This window comes from Acanthisitta chloris, unplaced genomic scaffold, assembly GCF_000695815.1.
Source record: "Acanthisitta chloris isolate BGI_N310 unplaced genomic scaffold, ASM69581v1 scaffold3890, whole genome shotgun sequence".
Lineage (NCBI taxonomy): Eukaryota > Metazoa > Chordata > Aves > Passeriformes > Acanthisittidae > Acanthisitta > Acanthisitta chloris.
The window spans coordinates 224,591-244,530 of NW_008652091.1; the positions used below are offsets into that span (position 1 = coordinate 224,591).

The 19,940-nt window shown below is 36.6% G+C and overlaps 1 protein-coding gene across 1 annotated transcript in view; it reads right to left on the minus strand.

Annotated features, from left to right (window-relative positions):
- Positions 1-16,492, minus strand: part of KIAA1715 (KIAA1715 ortholog) — a 37,871-nt gene extending 21,379 nt beyond the window's left edge. Inside the window, exons 1-7 of the mRNA XM_009075843.1 lie at positions 16,466-16,492; positions 15,168-15,209; positions 13,810-13,997; positions 10,238-10,296; positions 7,102-7,142; positions 1,709-1,789; positions 1,569-1,620 (exon numbers count right to left, since the gene is read on the minus strand). Coding sequence (XP_009074091.1) covers positions 1,569-1,620; positions 1,709-1,789; positions 7,102-7,142; positions 10,238-10,296; positions 13,810-13,997; positions 15,168-15,209; positions 16,466-16,492 — 490 coding nt within the window. The remainder of the gene's footprint in view (positions 1-1,568; positions 1,621-1,708; positions 1,790-7,101; positions 7,143-10,237; positions 10,297-13,809; positions 13,998-15,167; positions 15,210-16,465) is intronic.
- Between the last annotated feature and the right edge of the window lie 3,448 nt (positions 16,493-19,940).

Genomic DNA, 19,940 nt, shown 5'->3' on the forward strand with positions numbered 1-19,940 from the left:
TTCAAAGCCGCTGATGATGTGTCTTAATAAAGCCAAGGTGACTAAAGACTTCTCACTGTCTAATTTATAGCTAGTTATCTCTAGATCTCTACACATAAACACACATTTCCAGGCAGTTCCATCTCCTGGTCAGCATTCTATAAACAAATCTGTCACCCTGCTACTAGACTACTGGAGTGACTTGTAACATATCTCAAAGAGAAGGATGAATTTTATAAAGAGTTACAAAAAAGCCAACCACAAACTACCTAAACATTATGGGTATGACAGAAACTTCTTGGCAACCACTCATGAGCTGCATTAAGACAGAGAACAGGGTGTCAAAACAGCCCATAAGCCTGAACAAAACTATGAATGCTGCAGAAATGGAATGATGGGAGAGAAGGTAAGGAGAAAACTTGAGAAAAAGCAATTGTGCCTAGGACACCAGAGGAGATTCAAGTTTTACTGCTAATGTACTGCATTGCAACTATTCACTGTCAATGTCAACAAGTAAGGATGGTTTTAAAATGCTTTCATGACAACTTGAAGCTAAACCGGAAGAATAAAACAGTGAATTTGATGATGCAGTTTATAAACACCTTTGTGAGTAAATACAGGTGCTCTGCATCCAAGAGTGAGACAAATACAAGTTTGGTTACCCATAAGAATTAGGCACAAAGGTGACAATTCTCATACATGCTCTAAAGAAATCTGTTTATTTTATGGAAAATTATGCACAGATTCTGCAGTTTATTTTGAGCACCAGTCCTTACAGGTTATAACAGCAAGTTAGCTACAAAGATCTGTCCTAACGTATGACTACTACCTTCAATATTATAATATGAGGCAGCCTTTAAACTGTGTTCATACTAGCATTTTCAGTTAAACTACAGCATATTATACTCAACATTAGGGAAAACTTAACAGCAGTTTCTTTGCATAAATATTTGCATAAATACAGATTTTGAATGCAAGCATTATACTCAGAGTAGGGGAGAGAGATCTTTTCAGTCTAGAAGCTTGTATGTGCAATCTAGAAACAAGGCTTCCTTGAAACAAGTTTTTTCTATTTTATTATTTTCTTCAATAACACTTTTAAATGGAATATCATAAACCAGTAAAGAACTGTCCATTCTTTGCAACTAGAAAAGATCTGATTTCCGCACAAGCATTTTCCCCCACTCTGTGCACCAAACAGAAGTAGTTTAAGCATTGCATTAGGAAAGGTCTAACCAGCCAGAAATATAAACAGAATTGAAAAGCTAAGTCAATTAATATTACATAAGATTTGAAAGCACCTTAGCATTCCAGAAAAATTACAAGTATGCCACAAGAAGTTAATTTTCTCTCTGCTTTAGCACCAAGCAGCATTAAATATCCTGCTGTCTAGAACATCAGCCTATAGTAATAGATCCCTTGCCTGAAAAACACAGAACAGTAATGGACATAGTCTAATGAAGAGTCTATTAACCCTAAATAAAGGTCAATTGATCTACAAATTTTATCACAGAGAGACCTCCAGAGTGGAAATTGCTGTGAAAGATGAGTATCTATGCTAAAGAGCAGCCATTTTACAGGGCTATTACCTTGTCCAGGTCTTGGGGTTGCAGATGTTCCAGCAGATGGTAGTTCAGGCACCTGCCAATTAATTATAAATAACATTATCTGAATGTTCAGCTCCATAGTACCTTTCATATTAAATCAATATCAATAACTAGACTCTTACCTTTGCACTTGATTCTGGATCAAACCTTTCAAGGATTAATTTAGCTGTCTTGTATGTTTCCTTCTCCATCACTTCCTCAAGCTGGAAACAAAAGGTTCCACACATCCATACAGAGTTCTTCAAAGTATTCCCTCCCACTATACCTTCCCATTTCCAAGCACCTTAGCAATGTTACCAACAGGTGAAGTCTAATGAACCAGTAGTATGTTCAGATACATGCAGACTTGCTGTATTCAATGGAAATTACATTCTGCTTTCAAAAATAGTTTCTAAACTCTAATGGACTACTTTGTACTTAACAGCTTTATTGCAAGGAAACACCAAATATTGCTAATTGTTTACATATAATGAGGAGAATAATTACAAGCACCAACTTCAATAATGGAATGTGCAAAAATCTATCAGCCATCATTATTGGAAGTTATTAGACATGACAAGCGAATGACAGGCAATTCCTTAGATTTATTTCCTCATAGCACTTAATGCTATTAATTTAAGGAAGGTCATTAGCCAAGTGCTTTACAGAATAAAGTCCCTGTGCCAATTAACTGCTGTCAGCATCGATTTTAGATTATTTATTAGCAGAAGCAATTAGCTTGCTGCAAATGCTGTGAAAACTCACTAACTAGAGAACAGCCATGGAATTTGCTCAAATGACTTTAAAGGCTGGATCTCCATCTTTACAGCCATCCAAACTGCTTTTCAGAAAAAAAGAGAATGCGTTAAGAATTTAAATAAAAAAATTTACTGAGAACTATGCATACTTTAGGGAATGTAATTAAAGCACTTCATTATTACAGCGTTTTATTTACAATGCACTCAAGTGACTTTATAGCTAATACATGGGCTTAATTAAAAAAGTAATCACTAGTAAAGTATCATTTTAGTGGTTAACAGCCAACATCAGAAGAAGCTTGACTCTAAAACTGAGAGGGCTGAAGTTATGACAAATGGCTAATATGTATAGAAATTATAATGCATTTTACAGTATCTCAAGCAGACCTTTTCTCCTAGATGTGCTGACTAATGGCCGAGTTCTGCTAAAAGTGGGGGGTTTGTTTGTTCTGAAGTTTGCTGTTGGCATAAACTGCAAAACTAAAAAGGTCAGTGGTCAAAAAATTAAGTTCTCTCAAACTCATTTATCACCGCTAAAATAACAAATGGTGCAGGTTAACATGACTTTTATGCCATTATTTAGCTAGTGAGAAACTAAAGTTTCAGCCATTCTGCAAATACAGACTGTGCAGGGGTTTCATGTTTAGACAGACCTCAGAACTACAAATAGACCTCAGAAGCTAAATAAAAACTCACTCAATTTAATGGATACTGTGTATCCATTTAACACTCACTCCTCCACACACTTCTTGAAATTTAAGGCAAGGAATACTATCCAGGTTGTTAATTAAGGATTGTTGAAACAAAAGGGAGTGAAGAGGGAAGTAAAAATCAATTTCCTAAACTTGTATTTCAGCAAGACTTTGGAGTTAACCCACTAACTTCATAAAACAAATGCCACACAGTGCAGTAAGACCAGAATTGATAGTCTAATAGGAAAATTAAAGTATTTATTGCTTATAAAAGTGAAAACCATAAGGCAGACTTTTATATGAAGGGGTAGGGCTAGTGAGGTGAAGCTGCAATGCAGGGAAGTGTTAACAGTCAATGTCAATATCTGGTCCCCAAATCAAAATTTTAAAAAAACAATTCCCTTTACATCAATGAACATCAAATGTATGCAATTGCCTGTATAGCCACAAAGGCAAATGAGAAATAACCTTCTGCAGGTCAAAGTGACCTTTAAGAAGAGAAAAACCAGAATGCTCCACTATCACTTGACACTTTTCTTATCTAAGGCACTTCATGCTATAGCAGTACTAGACAGCATGGCAGCTATTTGTGGATACATGAGTTTTGCAGAAACAGTAACATTTTGAAACAGAAAAATTCAAGTCTCATCACAAGATTCAGATGTCAAAGTTATTCACATTACATAGCTATTGGATAATTTAACTAGTTACTCTTTGTGTTCTGAAACTCATACACAGCTTTGTGATTCTAGTAAAGCTGAATCTGAACGAGAATTCACAACACTCTTCACAAATTTCTTGGAAAATGTAAAGAAATTTTCTACAAGCACACTCACAGTTCTCATGCTTTCACTTCTAGGATATATTTTCCTAAAGTAAATTGAAATTTGGCTGATGACACCAAATAAAAGACTCTAGAAGGTCACAGTTTAGTTACCATGACCTAATGAGTATAATGACTAGAAGCAAGTAAGAGCCTGTGTAAAATTTCAATATGATTTCTACATTTGTGTAGCAGAATAAACTGGCTTGTGTACTGTCACAGCAAGCTCATTTATGAATGCAAATCAACATACTGACTTACAGATCATTCGGCATCCTGAAGCATAATCTTGGAAAGGCTAACCTAGTGCTGAGCACTGGCTAGCTAATACAGCAAATTGCTCAACACCTCTTGCTCTTTTTCCATAATACACTCTTCTCCGAGATCCAAAATCTTTCCCACAAAAACATTCTCCTTTGTGCCAAGGGATAATTCATAGTCTATCATTATCGAGCACAAATGCTGAGCAACCAGAATCACAAGCGAAGTCTCTGTGAAAGTTAATGCTAATCTAAGCATGAATTTTTCATGGAATTAACCACATCTTCATAAAGAAGCATAGTCATGTACCACATTCTCTCCCATGAATAATTGCATGGAAGGCCTCCTTTCCAATAGGCAACCAAACAAAATTCCTGTGGCAACAACATCAGTTGCATATATTGAAAAGTAATACGAGCAATATATTTTAAGCTTCTTGTAAATGCAACTGAAGTCTAAAGTACTGGCACAGTGCAAACTATTTATTTGCCATACTACTATGTGAGTTCATAAATTGAATTACTTGGTATGTCAACCCCAACTACAAAGAGGTATTTATGTTCACACAAAGCCACAGGACTCACTTCAGTCTACCATGTAAGATATGCCAGTACACACTGCAAAAGTTTCCTTAAAATAGGAAATAAACCATTTAAGCCACAGTAATCAAGTATACTCTGAACGGATCCATGCAAACAGTAAAACCACCAAAGTAACTGTTCTGTCTGAACACAGCATGAAAGAAATAACTCATTTGACCCTTCATCAGTAAATACAAATTTTTAATGGTATTTTGAGCTTCCAATTGCACATTTGCAACATTTTGTCATATACTGGGTAGATAAAACTGGGCTTACACAACAACCAACTCCTCGCACAGTCTGTCACATACTGAAATAGATGCACTCTGATAAACTGATAAAACCTCGCACAGTCTGTCACATACTGAAATTATCAAAACATCAATGGTTTTCTATGCCTGGAAGGCTGAAGGCATAAAATTGATTAAACAGTAATTATTTTAAGTAACAAAATTTATATGCTGTGGCTTTTTTCCCATTACTAACATAACTTCAAGACAGCCTTGAAATCAAACTACTTTTTATTTTCTTGGAAGATTAACAGATGCAACTTTCTAAACTCTTACCTGAAATAGCTAAGAAGTCTGTCAAAGTGTAATATTACACTCAGCCCGCTATTCAGAGTAGCTGAGCAAACTTCAGCAAAGTTTAATTCTAAAATTAGCAAGGTAATTACTATACTATCTTCACAAGTCTGTCCTCAGCTAAGAATTATCCCATCTTTACGACTGCTGCTCCAGGTAAACTCTCCACTAATTCCCAGCTGTGTCAGCTTAATCCATGTCCTGTGTCCTTGCTTTAATATGCTTAACCCTCTGAACTCACTCATCTATACATGTTCAGGCTTAAGGGCTGATATCCTCATTAACTGAGAACTCCAAGGCCAAAATTACAACTAAACAGTCATGAACACAACAGTATCGCTTATGATCAAGTAGAGAAAAGATGTATCTTGAAGTAGTGCCTTAATTATAGCTAATTAACTTAACACACAATCACAGAATATTCAGAGTTGGAAGGGACCCACAAGGATCATTGAGTCCAACTCCTGGTCATGCATAGGACATTCCCAAGAATCACACTCTGTGCCTCAGTGCATAGTCCAAATGCTTCTTGAACTCTGTCAGGCTTGGTGGTGTGACAACTTCCCTGGAGAGCTGTTCCAGTGCCCAAACACTCTCTGGGTGAAGAACCTTTTTTTCTAATACCTAACCTAAAACACCCCTGACACAACTTCAGACCATTCCCTTGGGTCCTGTCACTGGTTGCCAGAGAGATCAGTACCAGTCCCTCCACTTCCCCTTGTGAGGAACCTGTATACAGCAATGAGGTCTCTGCACAGTCTCCTCCAGGTTGAACAGACTAAGTAACCTCAATCACTCCTCATATGGCTTCCTCTCCTTTGAAGTTCTCTAATAGCTTAATATCTTTTTCATATTGTGATGCCTAAACCTGCACACAGTACTCAAGGCAAGGCCACACCTGCACAGAGTAGAGCGGGACAATCACCTCCCTTGACCAGCTGGCAATACTTTGCCTGATGCACCTAGCATTACTAGTTTTGCTACAATAAATATGAAGATTGTCATGATTACAGAAAACTAAACTAGAACTCAAGATTTTACATTTAAGATTTCAAGAACTGTTTTGTTTTCCGTGGTGTTATGCTATTCCAAGAACTTTCCCTCCACAGCTACCAAATGACTATGGTAACTGGAGACATTAACTCATTTCAGTTAAGCAGTTTTCATAAAATAAACTTGACAACATAGTTGTCATGCACTTTCTTTCTCAGAAATTGTAAGCCCCTCCTAAACCCTCTCTATCACCACTCCAACCAAAGGACACATCCATTTAAATAGTAGCAAATCCTCTTAACAAAAGGACAATCACATAATTAGGTACAGGTTATCTTTTTTGCATCTACATGCAGAGTGGAAGACCATGACAAAATACCACACTCTTACCTAATTCCTCTGTGGTATCTTTGTTGTGGGTTTTCTATTAACTTAGCCATCATAGTAAAATCCAGAAGGTATGAGGTGAACACTATGGGAAACTCACCAACAATAAAGCCTAATAATACAACTTTTGGAGTTTTTAGAGGAAGGAAGGGCAGTTGGGGGGGGAGAGCAGTGTTCAGGTTTTTATGTGTTTTGGTGGTGGTTTTTATGCACTGCCTTGCAAGGCAGGAGATGAAGCCAACAACATATGTGAACAGCAAACTTCCTTAAGAAATTCTTAAGATGAGAGGAAACAGCTTTCAGTGTCACAGCTTCACGAAGAGGGCAAGTTATCCAAGACTTTTCCATCCTAAATTTGTCTTGCTGAGATTAAGTGTTGATCTAGTTGATGCAAATATCTGACATACACCACTTTTAGTAGACTGTAATAACAAGCTTTTCTTGAAGTTCAACTTACTATTTTTTTCTTCTGAGATTTTAAATCTTCCAGTGCATCATCTAAAAGAAGGACATTGTACATTAGTTTCCAAATACAAATGAGGTAATTTCAGCACACTCTAAACAATGACTTTGCCCTGTGAGATCAGGAAAAATTATGCACTGGCCACTGTCAATACCAAACATCAGTAAACTTTGCATAAAATAACCGAAGTTTTTATGTGAAAATAAATCAGCTAAAATGTTGAAACTGCTTATAAATTATAGCTCACTGTTATCACTTTACAGTTATAACTATTAAAAATTTTATGTACCATTTCCTCATTAAGCAAACCAATTCTAGCCAGTGCCCTGCTTTGACCTACATTAAAACTGGTACAACAATGGAGCAAATACACTTAATCTCATGAGTCAAACTACAGACAAAAGCTTGAGGTCTAAGCATTAATATATCTGAGTACCAGATTTACTGGCTTTAGTATTTCACATAAGCCTCTTAACACATACTAGTTTCAAATGCCAGGACAATTCCCAGCGTCAAAGCTCAATCTATTTCACCCTTTCAATACTTTCAGACTACAGCAAACCCCCCAGTTTTGGAAGAACAGCTACCAGAAGGTCATTTTAATAGTAAATATTAAAAGACTGTTACAACTAGTAGGCACAGCACCTAAGAGGGAGGGAAAGAAGTAAGGTCAAAGGCACATGAGATTTCCCTTTAAGTCAATGTTTGTAGCTTGACACTCATGGAAAACTTGCTGTAATAAAGCTTTGCCTTATGTAGAAAATAGATATTCTCTCAATAAACTAGCTTTCTACTACCTCCTTCACAGCAAGAAGAATTTAACAATAAACTTTACAACTTCTTCCCCCTTCTCAGCTCTACTGAACACTGGCAGTTTACTTCCTGTAAAAATATAGCTATTTTTACCCACTTTTCAGATTTCAAAGAAAGAAAAAGCTTCATAGAACTCCAAGACACAAAACCAAATTCCACCAAACGAAATATACTCCTTTTTTGTATCTTTACATATATATATATAAGTATGTCATACCACTCAAAGTTACTTCAGGAACAGCTACTTTAAATTAAGGGAACAAATAATGACTTGAACTTTTCCAGAATGTAGAAACCCATTTTGATAGAATAATCCTCTGTTAAATGTGCAGAATACTAAAGTTGTGCATGCACATGTTTGAAAGTTTATGAAATCAAAGGGTAACTATAGCATCTGTATCAGTTAAGATAAACAGGACACAGAACAAGACCATACCTAGTACTGAGATGGACCACAGAAGATGAACAATTCCAGAGAGTGTGCATCTTCAAATTAGTAAGATACCTCCCTTCACCAAATTGGACATTTATATTAGAACACAGTCTCTCATATAGCCCCACACAGATTAACAGCTCGAAATGTACTGCAATGCAGTATGGTACCATGCGGCCAAATAAACAGCAGAATACAGACAACTACTAATATTTACTTAAGAAACGAACTGCTTTTGGTACAGAAATGCCTAGAACATCTGCAGGCATAGCCTTCCACAAAGCAATGCAACCAATTTAAAGTGTGGGTCTTTGTTTCTGATCACTTTACCTCCTGTATTCAACAAGAACATCATGAAACACCTGCCCCTTCAAATGTGGCCAAATGGCAATTACTGCAAAGTACTCTCAAGAAACCAATATATTTCATCTTAATGAAACCTACAGAAAAAAGAATTCATACTAGAGAAGTCAATACCTGGAATATACCTGATTTATTTTCCACACACTTTGGGATGGATCAGCCTAAATCTTACCTAACAATTTTTTGCCTGACCAGTCTTAAAAACTGAAATTCCATCATCTCTCTACATCCTTTCCTAGAGTCTAGCTACAAATTTTCCTTATTCAGAGCATGGTTCCCAAATCTGGTGTACACTGGTTATCCGGAACAGAGCTTTATAGTATTTAAATAACTATCTCCAGTGACTCAATGTGTTAGATTAACTTATCCCAGAATAAAAGGTTAGCTTTGAGCCACTCAGTTGCCAGTTTGCTCTCTCAGCTATACTTTCTCCTGTTTTACTGCTGTAAGTCTTGCACCATGCATTTGATTCTTCTCTTTAAAATACAGGACTTATCTTCAAGGTAAAACACTTCAATCTCTGGAACTACACAGAAATAATCCCTTTTGGCATGTTCTATCATCTTTTAAAAGCTTTTATACACAGGTTCAACAAAAGCACTAGACTTGCTTATATGCTCAAAACAGCAATAAAAACATTTAAGCAAACTAGAAAAACATGCATCCTTTTTGCCCTTATTCAGCCATGAAATGCAAATATATATTCACCTTAGAAATGAATCACACACCACCACAGAATATATGGACAATTTTATTTCTACATAAAAATGTATGTTCTGTGCTTGCATATCAAATGCAAATGTTACTTTTAAGAAAAATTCCGAAAGTGATGTTTAACTCATAAGCTGTCACAAATTAAATACATCATGCTGTTCTGCAAGTCATAAAACATAGTGCAACACTGAGGTTTTCCTGTATTATTGCTCACATCACCATGAGATGTTGTTACAGGCTGGACTGCTTTCCAAGAAAGCCTAAACGAATTCTAACTACTGCAGACAAGTGCCACAGATACACTTTTTAAATAGCATGCAGATTCACTGTAATCCAAAATTTATCAACTTTTTATATATACTTGAACACCTGCATTGCTTTTTAGTTTTATTACATGACACCCAATTTTCCTTAGCTCTCTAAAACGTAGAAAAACACCTGCTTGTACCTTTCCCACTCAGGAAAACATAAGCATGCTTTGGAGAACTTGGGAGAGAAAAGCTATCTTGACAAATAAATTAAGCATATCTGCTATAAATCTCTTCTCTTATACATAAGGATAACAGATTAAAACTGCAGGAATACTTCTAAGATGCGAGTATTAAGAGAACTACCACTATTGTTTCTATTTCCTTTCCCATTTTCTACCCATTTCAGCATCATCTGAAGGTTACTCTTGTCCTCCTGGAAGCCAAATGATCAAAACCATTTACACTACCGTCATTCACAACTAGCCCCATATTCTAAAAGACAAACACACACCCCCCCGCCAAAAAAAAAAAAACCACCCACAGAAAATATACTTACTATTCCTTTCTGTCCGTTTGGAAAAGAAAAAGATGAGCAATGTTCTTATAGACCAAATTCTTTAAAACAGAAAGAAGAATTATACTCATTAAAATATATTACACTAACCATTTGTGGGTTGTTTAGCAAATAGAACACTTCAAGAAATATTTATATTTTTTAAAAAATCAAAATTAAATTAGCATCTTGTCACCAATACATCATCATTGCTTAATATAAAGTCCTTTCCATTAAAATTTAATCAAGTATTACTAAAGGTAGAAATACTAAGGCAGCAGCAAGTAACATCATCGCTTACTAAAATGTTTAGCTGAAAATTACTTAGTCATCACTTCTCTTTTGATAGATTTATAATGCATGCTACCCAAAAAAACCAAGCTTACCAACTAAGCCCCAAAATTAAGACCCAGGAGATTTGTGGAAAGAATTCAATACCAATGAAAACCATGAGATACAGCTATTGTACAAATGCTCTCCCAAAGCAGAGTTAACTGACCTGACTCCTGGCGATTTTACAGAGCTCTGAATCCACTCAGTTTCTGAAGGGTTTCAGCTGACTTAGCTCAAACAATGGAGCAGTTTATCTGTGCTCACAATAAAGTTAAACTGATCCATGAGCATTTTACATTTGAAAGGTCTTTCTGCAATCATTATGACTTCATTTGTTTTAATAATTATAAGCAATTCTAATCTCTAAGTTGACACTTTTCCTGGCAAGTTACTCAGCCCAAGCCAAGTGGCAAACCTCATACTTCAAGCCATACCCAGCATCTTATCCAAAACCCCCCTAAAATAATAGAGCCTAAACCAGCAATCTTTCATTTAAGAAAAACAAAACCCTTAATAGCTAGAAAGGTTCTCTAATAGCCAGCGTAAGAAAGCAGGCAAAAGGCTAAAGGATTTCAAATAGAGTTTTGGCTTATGAAATTCCTAAGAACATCTTTTGCATTCATATAATGGTTGCTCAGTTCAAAATGCCTTCAAGTACTAACAACACAACCTGAGTTAGGCAAGTTAGATGAGGCAACTGAAATGCAACAGTAACCTATGCAAGGTAAGAGAGAAAGTAGTTTAACTATTCCACCTTCCAAGGTGTGCTATAACTACACTAAGAATACAGATGGGTGTGTCTACTTACACAGTGCAAAACATGTCTCCATGAAGTATCAGAAGAAATAAATGTTTACAGGGTTAGAGCAGAACAAATACCTTGTTACACAGGCAAAAGCATTACTGCTTTTTCAATGTACACTTAATAAAGAATCTTCTACCTAAAGCTGTATTCTAAGCTAACAGATTTCCTCTTTAAGAACTTCGAGGTGAAAGTTTAAAAGCAGACTACATCAGGCCAATTTTACAAAATAAAAATCATTTCCTTCTAATGTATTTCTTCAGCTTTTCAGGTATTTCAATATACATTTAAAATTAATGAAGTTATATTCCTAAAACATAACTTGCTCTACCAGCATCAGTAACTTGCTGAGACCCTGAGGGACTGACCTAAGGCAGAAATAAGGTGGTGACTGACTGCAAGTTGGAAAAGGCAGACATATTCCAGTCTGATTAGGGCTGAAAAATCTCTAGAGCTATTACTGGGTGGCACCAGGCATTCAACATGGAGTCACCTCTTGACCGGGAACAAAGACAAGCTGGCAGCTGCTTGCCATTCATATCTGCTAAAAAAAAAGCTGAAAGGGAATAGCTCAAGGAAAAAAAAATATCAGATAAACAGTTGCAAGTCATAAGAGAACAACAGTCTAATTCTAAATGTTAGTAAGCTGATATCTAAAATGGAATTTTACAGAGAGCCATCTTGGAAAAAAAGCAGAATTGGAGGACAAACTAGAGAATAAAAATCCAGTGTGAAAATTCACACTACAGCACTAGAAGCCATCACCTTCAATAATAAAAGTTTCCATTTCTACACTCATTCTATCAAACCTATGTGAAAGGAGGCTGGTAATATTTCCTCTTCTACAAGCCTTCCCTATTAGCATGAGCAAGCTTCACACACTAACAACAAAGACTTTCACATCCTTAAGAATAAAATCAATTCTTATTACTGCCAAAGACTAATATGAGCTATAATTTCTATATTAATCCTTTCCAGTCAAAATACTTTTGCCCATGTATCTTCTCCACAGGACTCCATAAAAGCAGCATATTAGTACATTATGCATAACACAGTATGACATACAAAAAGCATCTTTAAACTAGGGTTCTTTTGCATGTTATGTTATGCTGACCCAAGCTAATCAAAGCTATGAATCCTTAAATACTTATATTTGACTTTGCCTTTCCAGTCTAGAGCTAGGGCACTCACAAAGATGCTGCACAAATATGGACAGCATTTATGATGATTTACAGGGGAGCTGGAGAGGGACTCTTTGTTATGAAATGCAGTGACAGGACAAGGGGTAACAGGTTCAAATTGAAGGAAAGGAAATTTAGGATAGATATTAGGAAGGAGTTTTTTCCTGTGAGGGTGGTGAGACACTGGCACAGGTTGCCCAGGGAAGTAGTGGCTGCCCCAACCCTGGCAGTGTTCAAAGCCAGGATGGATGAGGCCTTGAGCAACCTAACCTGCTCTGGAGGTGTCCCTGCCCATGGGAGGGAAATGGGACTATCTGATCCATTCCAACCCCTAAAATTCTATGATTCTATGTTCATTTCAGCAAATAAAAAATGCACTGTGCACCCCATTAGTGGTAAAGATGCTCAGCAGGCTGCTTTCTCCTCCTTGATGCTTTGGGGGAAGGGGAGGCAGCAAAGCAGCTGTTTAGTGAGGTGGGAGCCCATTTTATTACTTTTAGAGAAGTAGCATTCTTAGAAAACAAAAGCACTCATCATGATGAGCAGCCAATCAGCTCTGTGGAACAAAAACATAGACAATACTTTGTCCTGTTGACATCCAATGAAGTCTGGGTATTTTTTCCTTGACAAAAACAGTCAATGATTCCCTAGAAAAACAGCTAATTATGTAAAACTAGCCTTCAACATACTTAGGTTTGTAACCTTTCAAGTCAACACTATGGTAACATTCATCTAATACGTAAGTTTCTCCATTCATTCCTGTATTTTTCCCCCCGGTTCTATATGCTACATTTTACATATAGGCAACATATAGCTTACTTTGATATAGTAATGTTACTTCTCAAATAGCAGTAAGAATAAAACCCAAGATAATGCTCTTCTGCTTACAAGCATTATAATATGCATTTTAAGCATTATGATCTATATATATTAAATACATACACTACCTTGCAGCTGCTCAGATATAGGTGTCTCTCTAGCCCTAGTATAGTTTTGATAAGCCAAGTAACTTTAGATGCTATCATCTTTTGATGGTAAAACTCAGTTCTATACTAAACCCAGACCCACGAGAGACATTCCTCTCAAAGAAAGTGTCTGCCTAACTACTTGGATTTATTTTAGAAGAAAAAATTCAGCAAGTTATGACATCTCAAGGATTGTCAAAGCAAACCCAAACCCCTGCTGAGATGTATTTTCCATCTCCTTTTATCTAAGAGACAGCAGTTAGAAAATAAAAAAAAAAAGGCATATTTACTTACATCAATGGAAATGCAAAAAATGGAAGTGTCATTGCCAGCCTTGCTGTCCACTCATCAGGAAGACACCACAGATATACAATTAAGCAAGTAATAAGGTAAAGAAGTGAGGAGTAGAGAAGCAGCCTTCCAACCCATAGTTTCTGTAGCCTCTGATTTTTTTCTCTAAATTCTTCTAATGCCTTTATTTCCTGTAAATAAACAGGGTTCAACCTTATTAGTGAAATCAGTAGATGGTCTTACTACGCTGCCTTTAAATGGTTTCTAAAATCAGCCCTATCAATTTGATATTTTATTAGGAAAGTCAAGCAGCTTTTTGATAAATGACAATATTTGCCCAAAGATAACTTACATAGCATAAATACACCACACTATTAAGGTTATGATATTAGCTACTTGCACCATATTAGCAACTGGAAAGAAATATTACAAATCAGCACTTTTTCACATTTATAATGCATTAATATATCTGAGTCAAGTGAAAAATGCTAGATCTTATGAATGGCAGTCTTTATGATCACATAAATCACTGCTAACCATACTTTGCATCCTAAAACTTTCATCAGGCACTTGTGGAATTTTAAACACTTTTCTACTAACATGGGAAATCGCTGAAACCTCTCCATCATTTCACATGTTTACCTTTCAGTACTTTCCTCACATTAAGAGTGAAATACTGAACATCTATATGATGCTTCTGGCATGTGATCAACCAATGCTCTGCTACGTTAACCATTTTGTCTGTATTTCAGGGAGTACTCACACTTTCATTAAAAGGAAAACAAAAAATATCAACAGTATTTCAAAATAGTTCATTCCCCCACAGAGCACAGACATCTGTTGCAAATGCTAGTGAGAAATTCAAACTGATTACTGAACTGTCTATTCAGTTATTCTGCCCCGACCTTACTTTACTACCAGGGCAGTTACAATTTTTACACATAAACCCACATGTTAAAGCTTTTCTAATCAATCTGATGAATGTAACTTGTCATTAGTGACATTTTCCATTACATCGGAGTTTAACCATTAGTTATAATTCAAGTGTGTAATCAAGGCAGCTTCACATTCATTCCCATTTCAGGCTCTTTAAATAAAAATCTGAACTGTAGTTTCTCACTATCTATTATACAGTATGGGTATGTTTTAAAATTACTACAGTAAGTGGGGAAAAGGTAGCAGTTAATCTGAAACTCTGAATCTCTAGCACTGGAATAATTACCAAAATAATTTAAAATTCCATGACAGTATTTTACCTAATGTGAAAAGAATACATGGCCAGCAAAAAGGATGCTTATTTCTAAAAAAAAACAAAAAAAAAAAAAACCAAACAAACAAAACTCCAAAAAGCAAACACATACCTTATCTATTTTTTCTAATACTTCTACAGTGGAAGGCTTTGTCTGCTTACAAGGGAAAGAACAAAGATATTAATCTCACTTCAAAAACACCTTAGCATTTTGAGGATTCTGTACATTAAAAGTTTCCTAACAAAAAGACATATTCATAACTGATTAATTAATTTTCTATTTTACATAGAGGTAAGAAGTTTTACTCCTTTTATACTGACAAATAGAAGGAAGTGTAATCAATCACTATTTTACAGTTGGTGTTACTCTTAACTGAAGGCTCCTCTCCTATATCACAAAAGATGAAAACCTATAAATGCATGTACAGCAATAATAATACATATGTGGGTGGGAAGTAAAACCAGGACAGAATCTATGACTGGAGGAATTAGGCAAAACAAAGAGAATATATAGATGAAGTACCTGAGTACTTCAGCTTTTTATTACTAATCCTTCTATACAAAGACACATGTTCTAAATAAATCATAAGTAACTGCATATAAGTGTTATCATCTCCAGTAAAATTCCCCTTAGGAGCAACCTAAAATTCCCTCTAGGAATCCTTCCTAATTTCACAGAAGTATCAAACCACAGTCTTTCCCAACCCTTCATGACACAAAAAACATAGCCCACACTGCATCACCATGAAAGTGAGTTTGTTACACAAAACTGACATCACATCTAACTTTCACCTTTAAAGGAGTTTTCTATGGGAGGCTCTGAAATCAACGGGTAATAAGCGAAGGCAAACCTGGACTCCCCTCGCACCTACCAAGCGAGCAGTCAAAAACCTCATGCCTCTTCTTCCTCATAAACTTAGTACACCACTCAATAATATACAAGCTAATAAAAGCAGACAGGAAGACAGATGTGTAGGCACAAATACCTACCAAAATATTTGTCAAAACACACAGAATAATATTCTGCATGTATCTATTTTGACCTAAAACAGCCACCAATCTTTCAAGTCACAGTTGCTGCCACATCTATCCCAATGAAGTGCCACAAAACTATTTAGACTTACAGAAAGCTTGACAATTACATTTTTGTAAGTGAACCAAGCCAGTGCCAGACTGATACTGCAAAGAAAATAACAGACACCAGCATGGTTTCAGTTTAGTGATTTGGTAGAAAATACTTTTGGTCACGATGTCTCACTACTAGACTTTTAAGCGACACATTCATGGGAAAAGTTTAGCACTAACATTCAACCAGCATTACTGGTCAACCAACAGGCATTAAGAAACATGTCCTAGGCACTCCCATCTTCTAGACTAAAGATGATTACATTGTTACACAATTTTACTTACCCTCCATCTTGAAATTAATCCACCCATCTTCTATGGTGGGCAAATGTTGGCAGAGCTATCAATCTTCTATAAGAATTCACAGCTAGAAATAAAACATTAAGCACTTAGGAGCAATCTAACAGCATCATTGAAGACTTAGAAATTCATTCCAACATCTAAAAATCAAAATATAGCATAAAGCCATTGCCTAGTTATCTACCTATGTGTTATTTTTAAATCCAGTTTTCTGTTTCATAAGGCTGTTTTGTAAGTCAGTTTATCAGCCTTGATGTGGCCACACTTATATTTATTTCGGAAATACTTAACCAGAGAGGAGTCCCCAAAGACAAAGTCACAAAATAACTGCTAAAAAAGTCACCAGAATCCTTCAGCAGAAAAACAATTTTAAATAATTATTATTAAGCAGAATTATTTAAGAAACTGATTTCCAGTTATTTCCTCTAGTGCCCACAGGCATAACTCAATGTTCCTTTCCAGCTGCCACTCCAACCATCCAGCATTAATATCCTACTGCTCACAAGAAATTTTCTCTCCAATAAATCTCCTTCCTTGCCATCTCATCAACAAGAATGCACTGGATAGCACTACTGTTGTTATTTTGTATGACTGGTTTTAAGTTCAAATAATCATTTCCAAAGAGATTTCACTTGCTATATGAAAGTACTACGTTGGCAGGTCTTCCCTGCACACAACCCACAGTGCAGTCATCGGCACATCAAATGACTCTAAAAGAGCTCCAAAGGTGCAAAAGCAGCTCACATCACCCTACACAAACCTGGAACCCATGAAAACAACACTGATTTGATGATCTGGGTCCAAGTTCCTGAAACAGACATGTAGCAACTTTCTATCAGCAGGTAGTTGGGACCAACTGACGGCAAAATTTCTTTCCAGTCATTTAATTTACAAGTTTTTACCTAGTGAATGAACAAATAATCAGTTTATAACACCCCCAACAGTAAACTAGTGCTCAATCCCAACTAGGGCTCAAACTTTTTTAATTCTGGAATGTAACAGTAAGACTTATTAAAACAAAGCACTGACCCAGCTAGGCAGAAACTGAAGTGATTATTATGCTGTTTATTAAGTTTCCATTTTTGGCCAAAAATGGAAAGATATATCTCACTCCAAATTTGTTTTCAAGTTGTTTGAGGCTGCTGGAACAAATTAATATAACATAGGATATACACTGCTCACTAGCATGAACACTACTGTAGTGTAGTAACTTCCTCACCTTTTAAGAAAGCCAAAGACTTCAGAATCCAGAACTACAGGCCCTGTGATTTCAGAAACAAATCCTTAAAGATCAGGAAATCCATGTTTGAAATGCTGCCAAAATGAAGCTAGAACAGATGGGCAAAATAGCTTTGCTGCTGCCAAATTACTAGCACAAAGCTACAGAAAAAGCAGCATTACTCCTTGGACTCATGAGCAAATTCTCAAAATAATCACTACTACAGCAACTCACCACAGTAAAACAGCAGTAATTTTTTTGTTTTTCTCAGACACACCATCTAACACCAAGAATTTTATACAATTATCACTTTGCAGATACAGGTGAGTTTTTGCATGGCAGGTATTGTGGTAGATCTGAACAGGTACTTTCCTCCCAAATACTTCTACAGAAACAATACCTTTATTGCAAAACAATATGAAAGCTTTGTCAAATAGCCAATCACAAAGTCCATAAACTTAGCACAAGGCTCCCAAATCTAGTTTGCTTCCCTAGCATTGCCACTACTGTTGGGAGCAACGGTAGCTCTCAGTTGTGGACATAGACATGGAGATGCTCACACCGTCTTTACGTGTGCCACTTCCCTTCAAGTCATAGGTTGAGAACCTCCGCAGTAGAAGTGTTAGAGGATCTTTTGGGCATAGATTATCCATGGGCTGTCAGTGACACAAACCTTTGTCAATAACATATTCACAGTGCTATTTTTACATACGTGTTTTTAAATATCTGGCTAACACCTGCAAGAGAAACAGGTTTGACAAGTGTCACTGTGCACGTGATTTCATACGAACTATAATGACAGGCTGTACATATGCTGCTCTATAAGTCAGTAATACTACCAAAACCCTTACCCAAAGAAGTATTAAGGGATTAGGGCCACTAGATTCACATTTACAGTTTAGTCACTGCATTCTGACTTAGGAGACGGGAGAATTTTCTATGATTTCTATGGAGTGTCTCAGATGCCTTCCTTCATTCCCATCTCTTCTTTTTAACATGACAACACAGATTGTGTTCAGCTGCTTCAAACTCTCCTCCTTCCTCACCTGCCACTCCATGTACCTACCACTAATATCCTAATATGCATGGCAAGAGTCCTCCTTCCACAAGCTGCTTCCTTCCCATGCTCTAACCAACAAATTATTGCACAGCACTTTTTCCTTCTGAACACTGCACTTTTTTAGCCCAGAGCTGTCCATTCCACTTACTAAGCACCACTGCAACTGAAATTGTTTCTGCAAACATTATCACTGATTTAATATACAAATGAGATAGCTACAACATTCCCTAGTCCTAGGCTGAAAACAGACAACAGAAGTGTCAAAAAAACACTTAATACAGAAGTTTAAGAAAACACTACTAATTTTATTACTCAGATCTCAAAAAAATATTAATTTCCTGATAGCATCTCCTCTACTCCCAAAACATCTAAGTTATTTATTAAAAAGTAAAGGTGTCAGAGTACCAGAGCAGAAACTTCTCTTTTGAAAGAGGGATGAATCCTGCCCAATTACAGAAGTCATCCACCAACCCATCCACCCAGATAGAGAAAATAGTTTGACGATCACATTACATTTATCAAGCCCATCTCAAATTTCTTCAAGCTTGTTTAAGATTAAAAGCTCTCCACATGTATCAGTCGCCAAAATAAATTTTAAGAATTGACATGCTGAAATTCAAGACTGAATAAACATCAAGACATGACATATTGAAAGGAAAAAAAAAAAGGTGGTTAGAAACTTGAATACAAGGCCTTGTGTGCAGACATACAGACCTTTCCTCAGAAAGAACAGGCAGTGCTTTTTAAACGAGGGGGTTTGTAAACTCAATGACTTCATATTAGGTAAATGCTTCAGATATTTACTACTGCAAAGAACAAAAGTTCCACCTTTCAAACTGAGTACCTGGTTTCGCTTACAGTTCTCCCACAATTTACCGACCCCAGAAACTTCTGCAGAGACCACAAAAAGCTTCTCCAGCTATGAACGTCGTGGACAAGCAAACAAGCAAAACAAAACCAGGAGCATCACCCACCACTCACTGCTGGCCCGTCCTAGGACCTCTCACTTAAAACAAGCTTGAATTTTCTCCCATTTAAACCTCATTTTGCACTGTTTCTGTCCGGAACCATCCTCCAGAGCTCCTCCGCTTTGCAGAGCCGCACTAAACGGGCGGGTGAGCTCCCCCGGGGTCAGCACGGCGAAGGAGCACGGAGGGGATGGGTCAGGCGCTGCTGTGGCA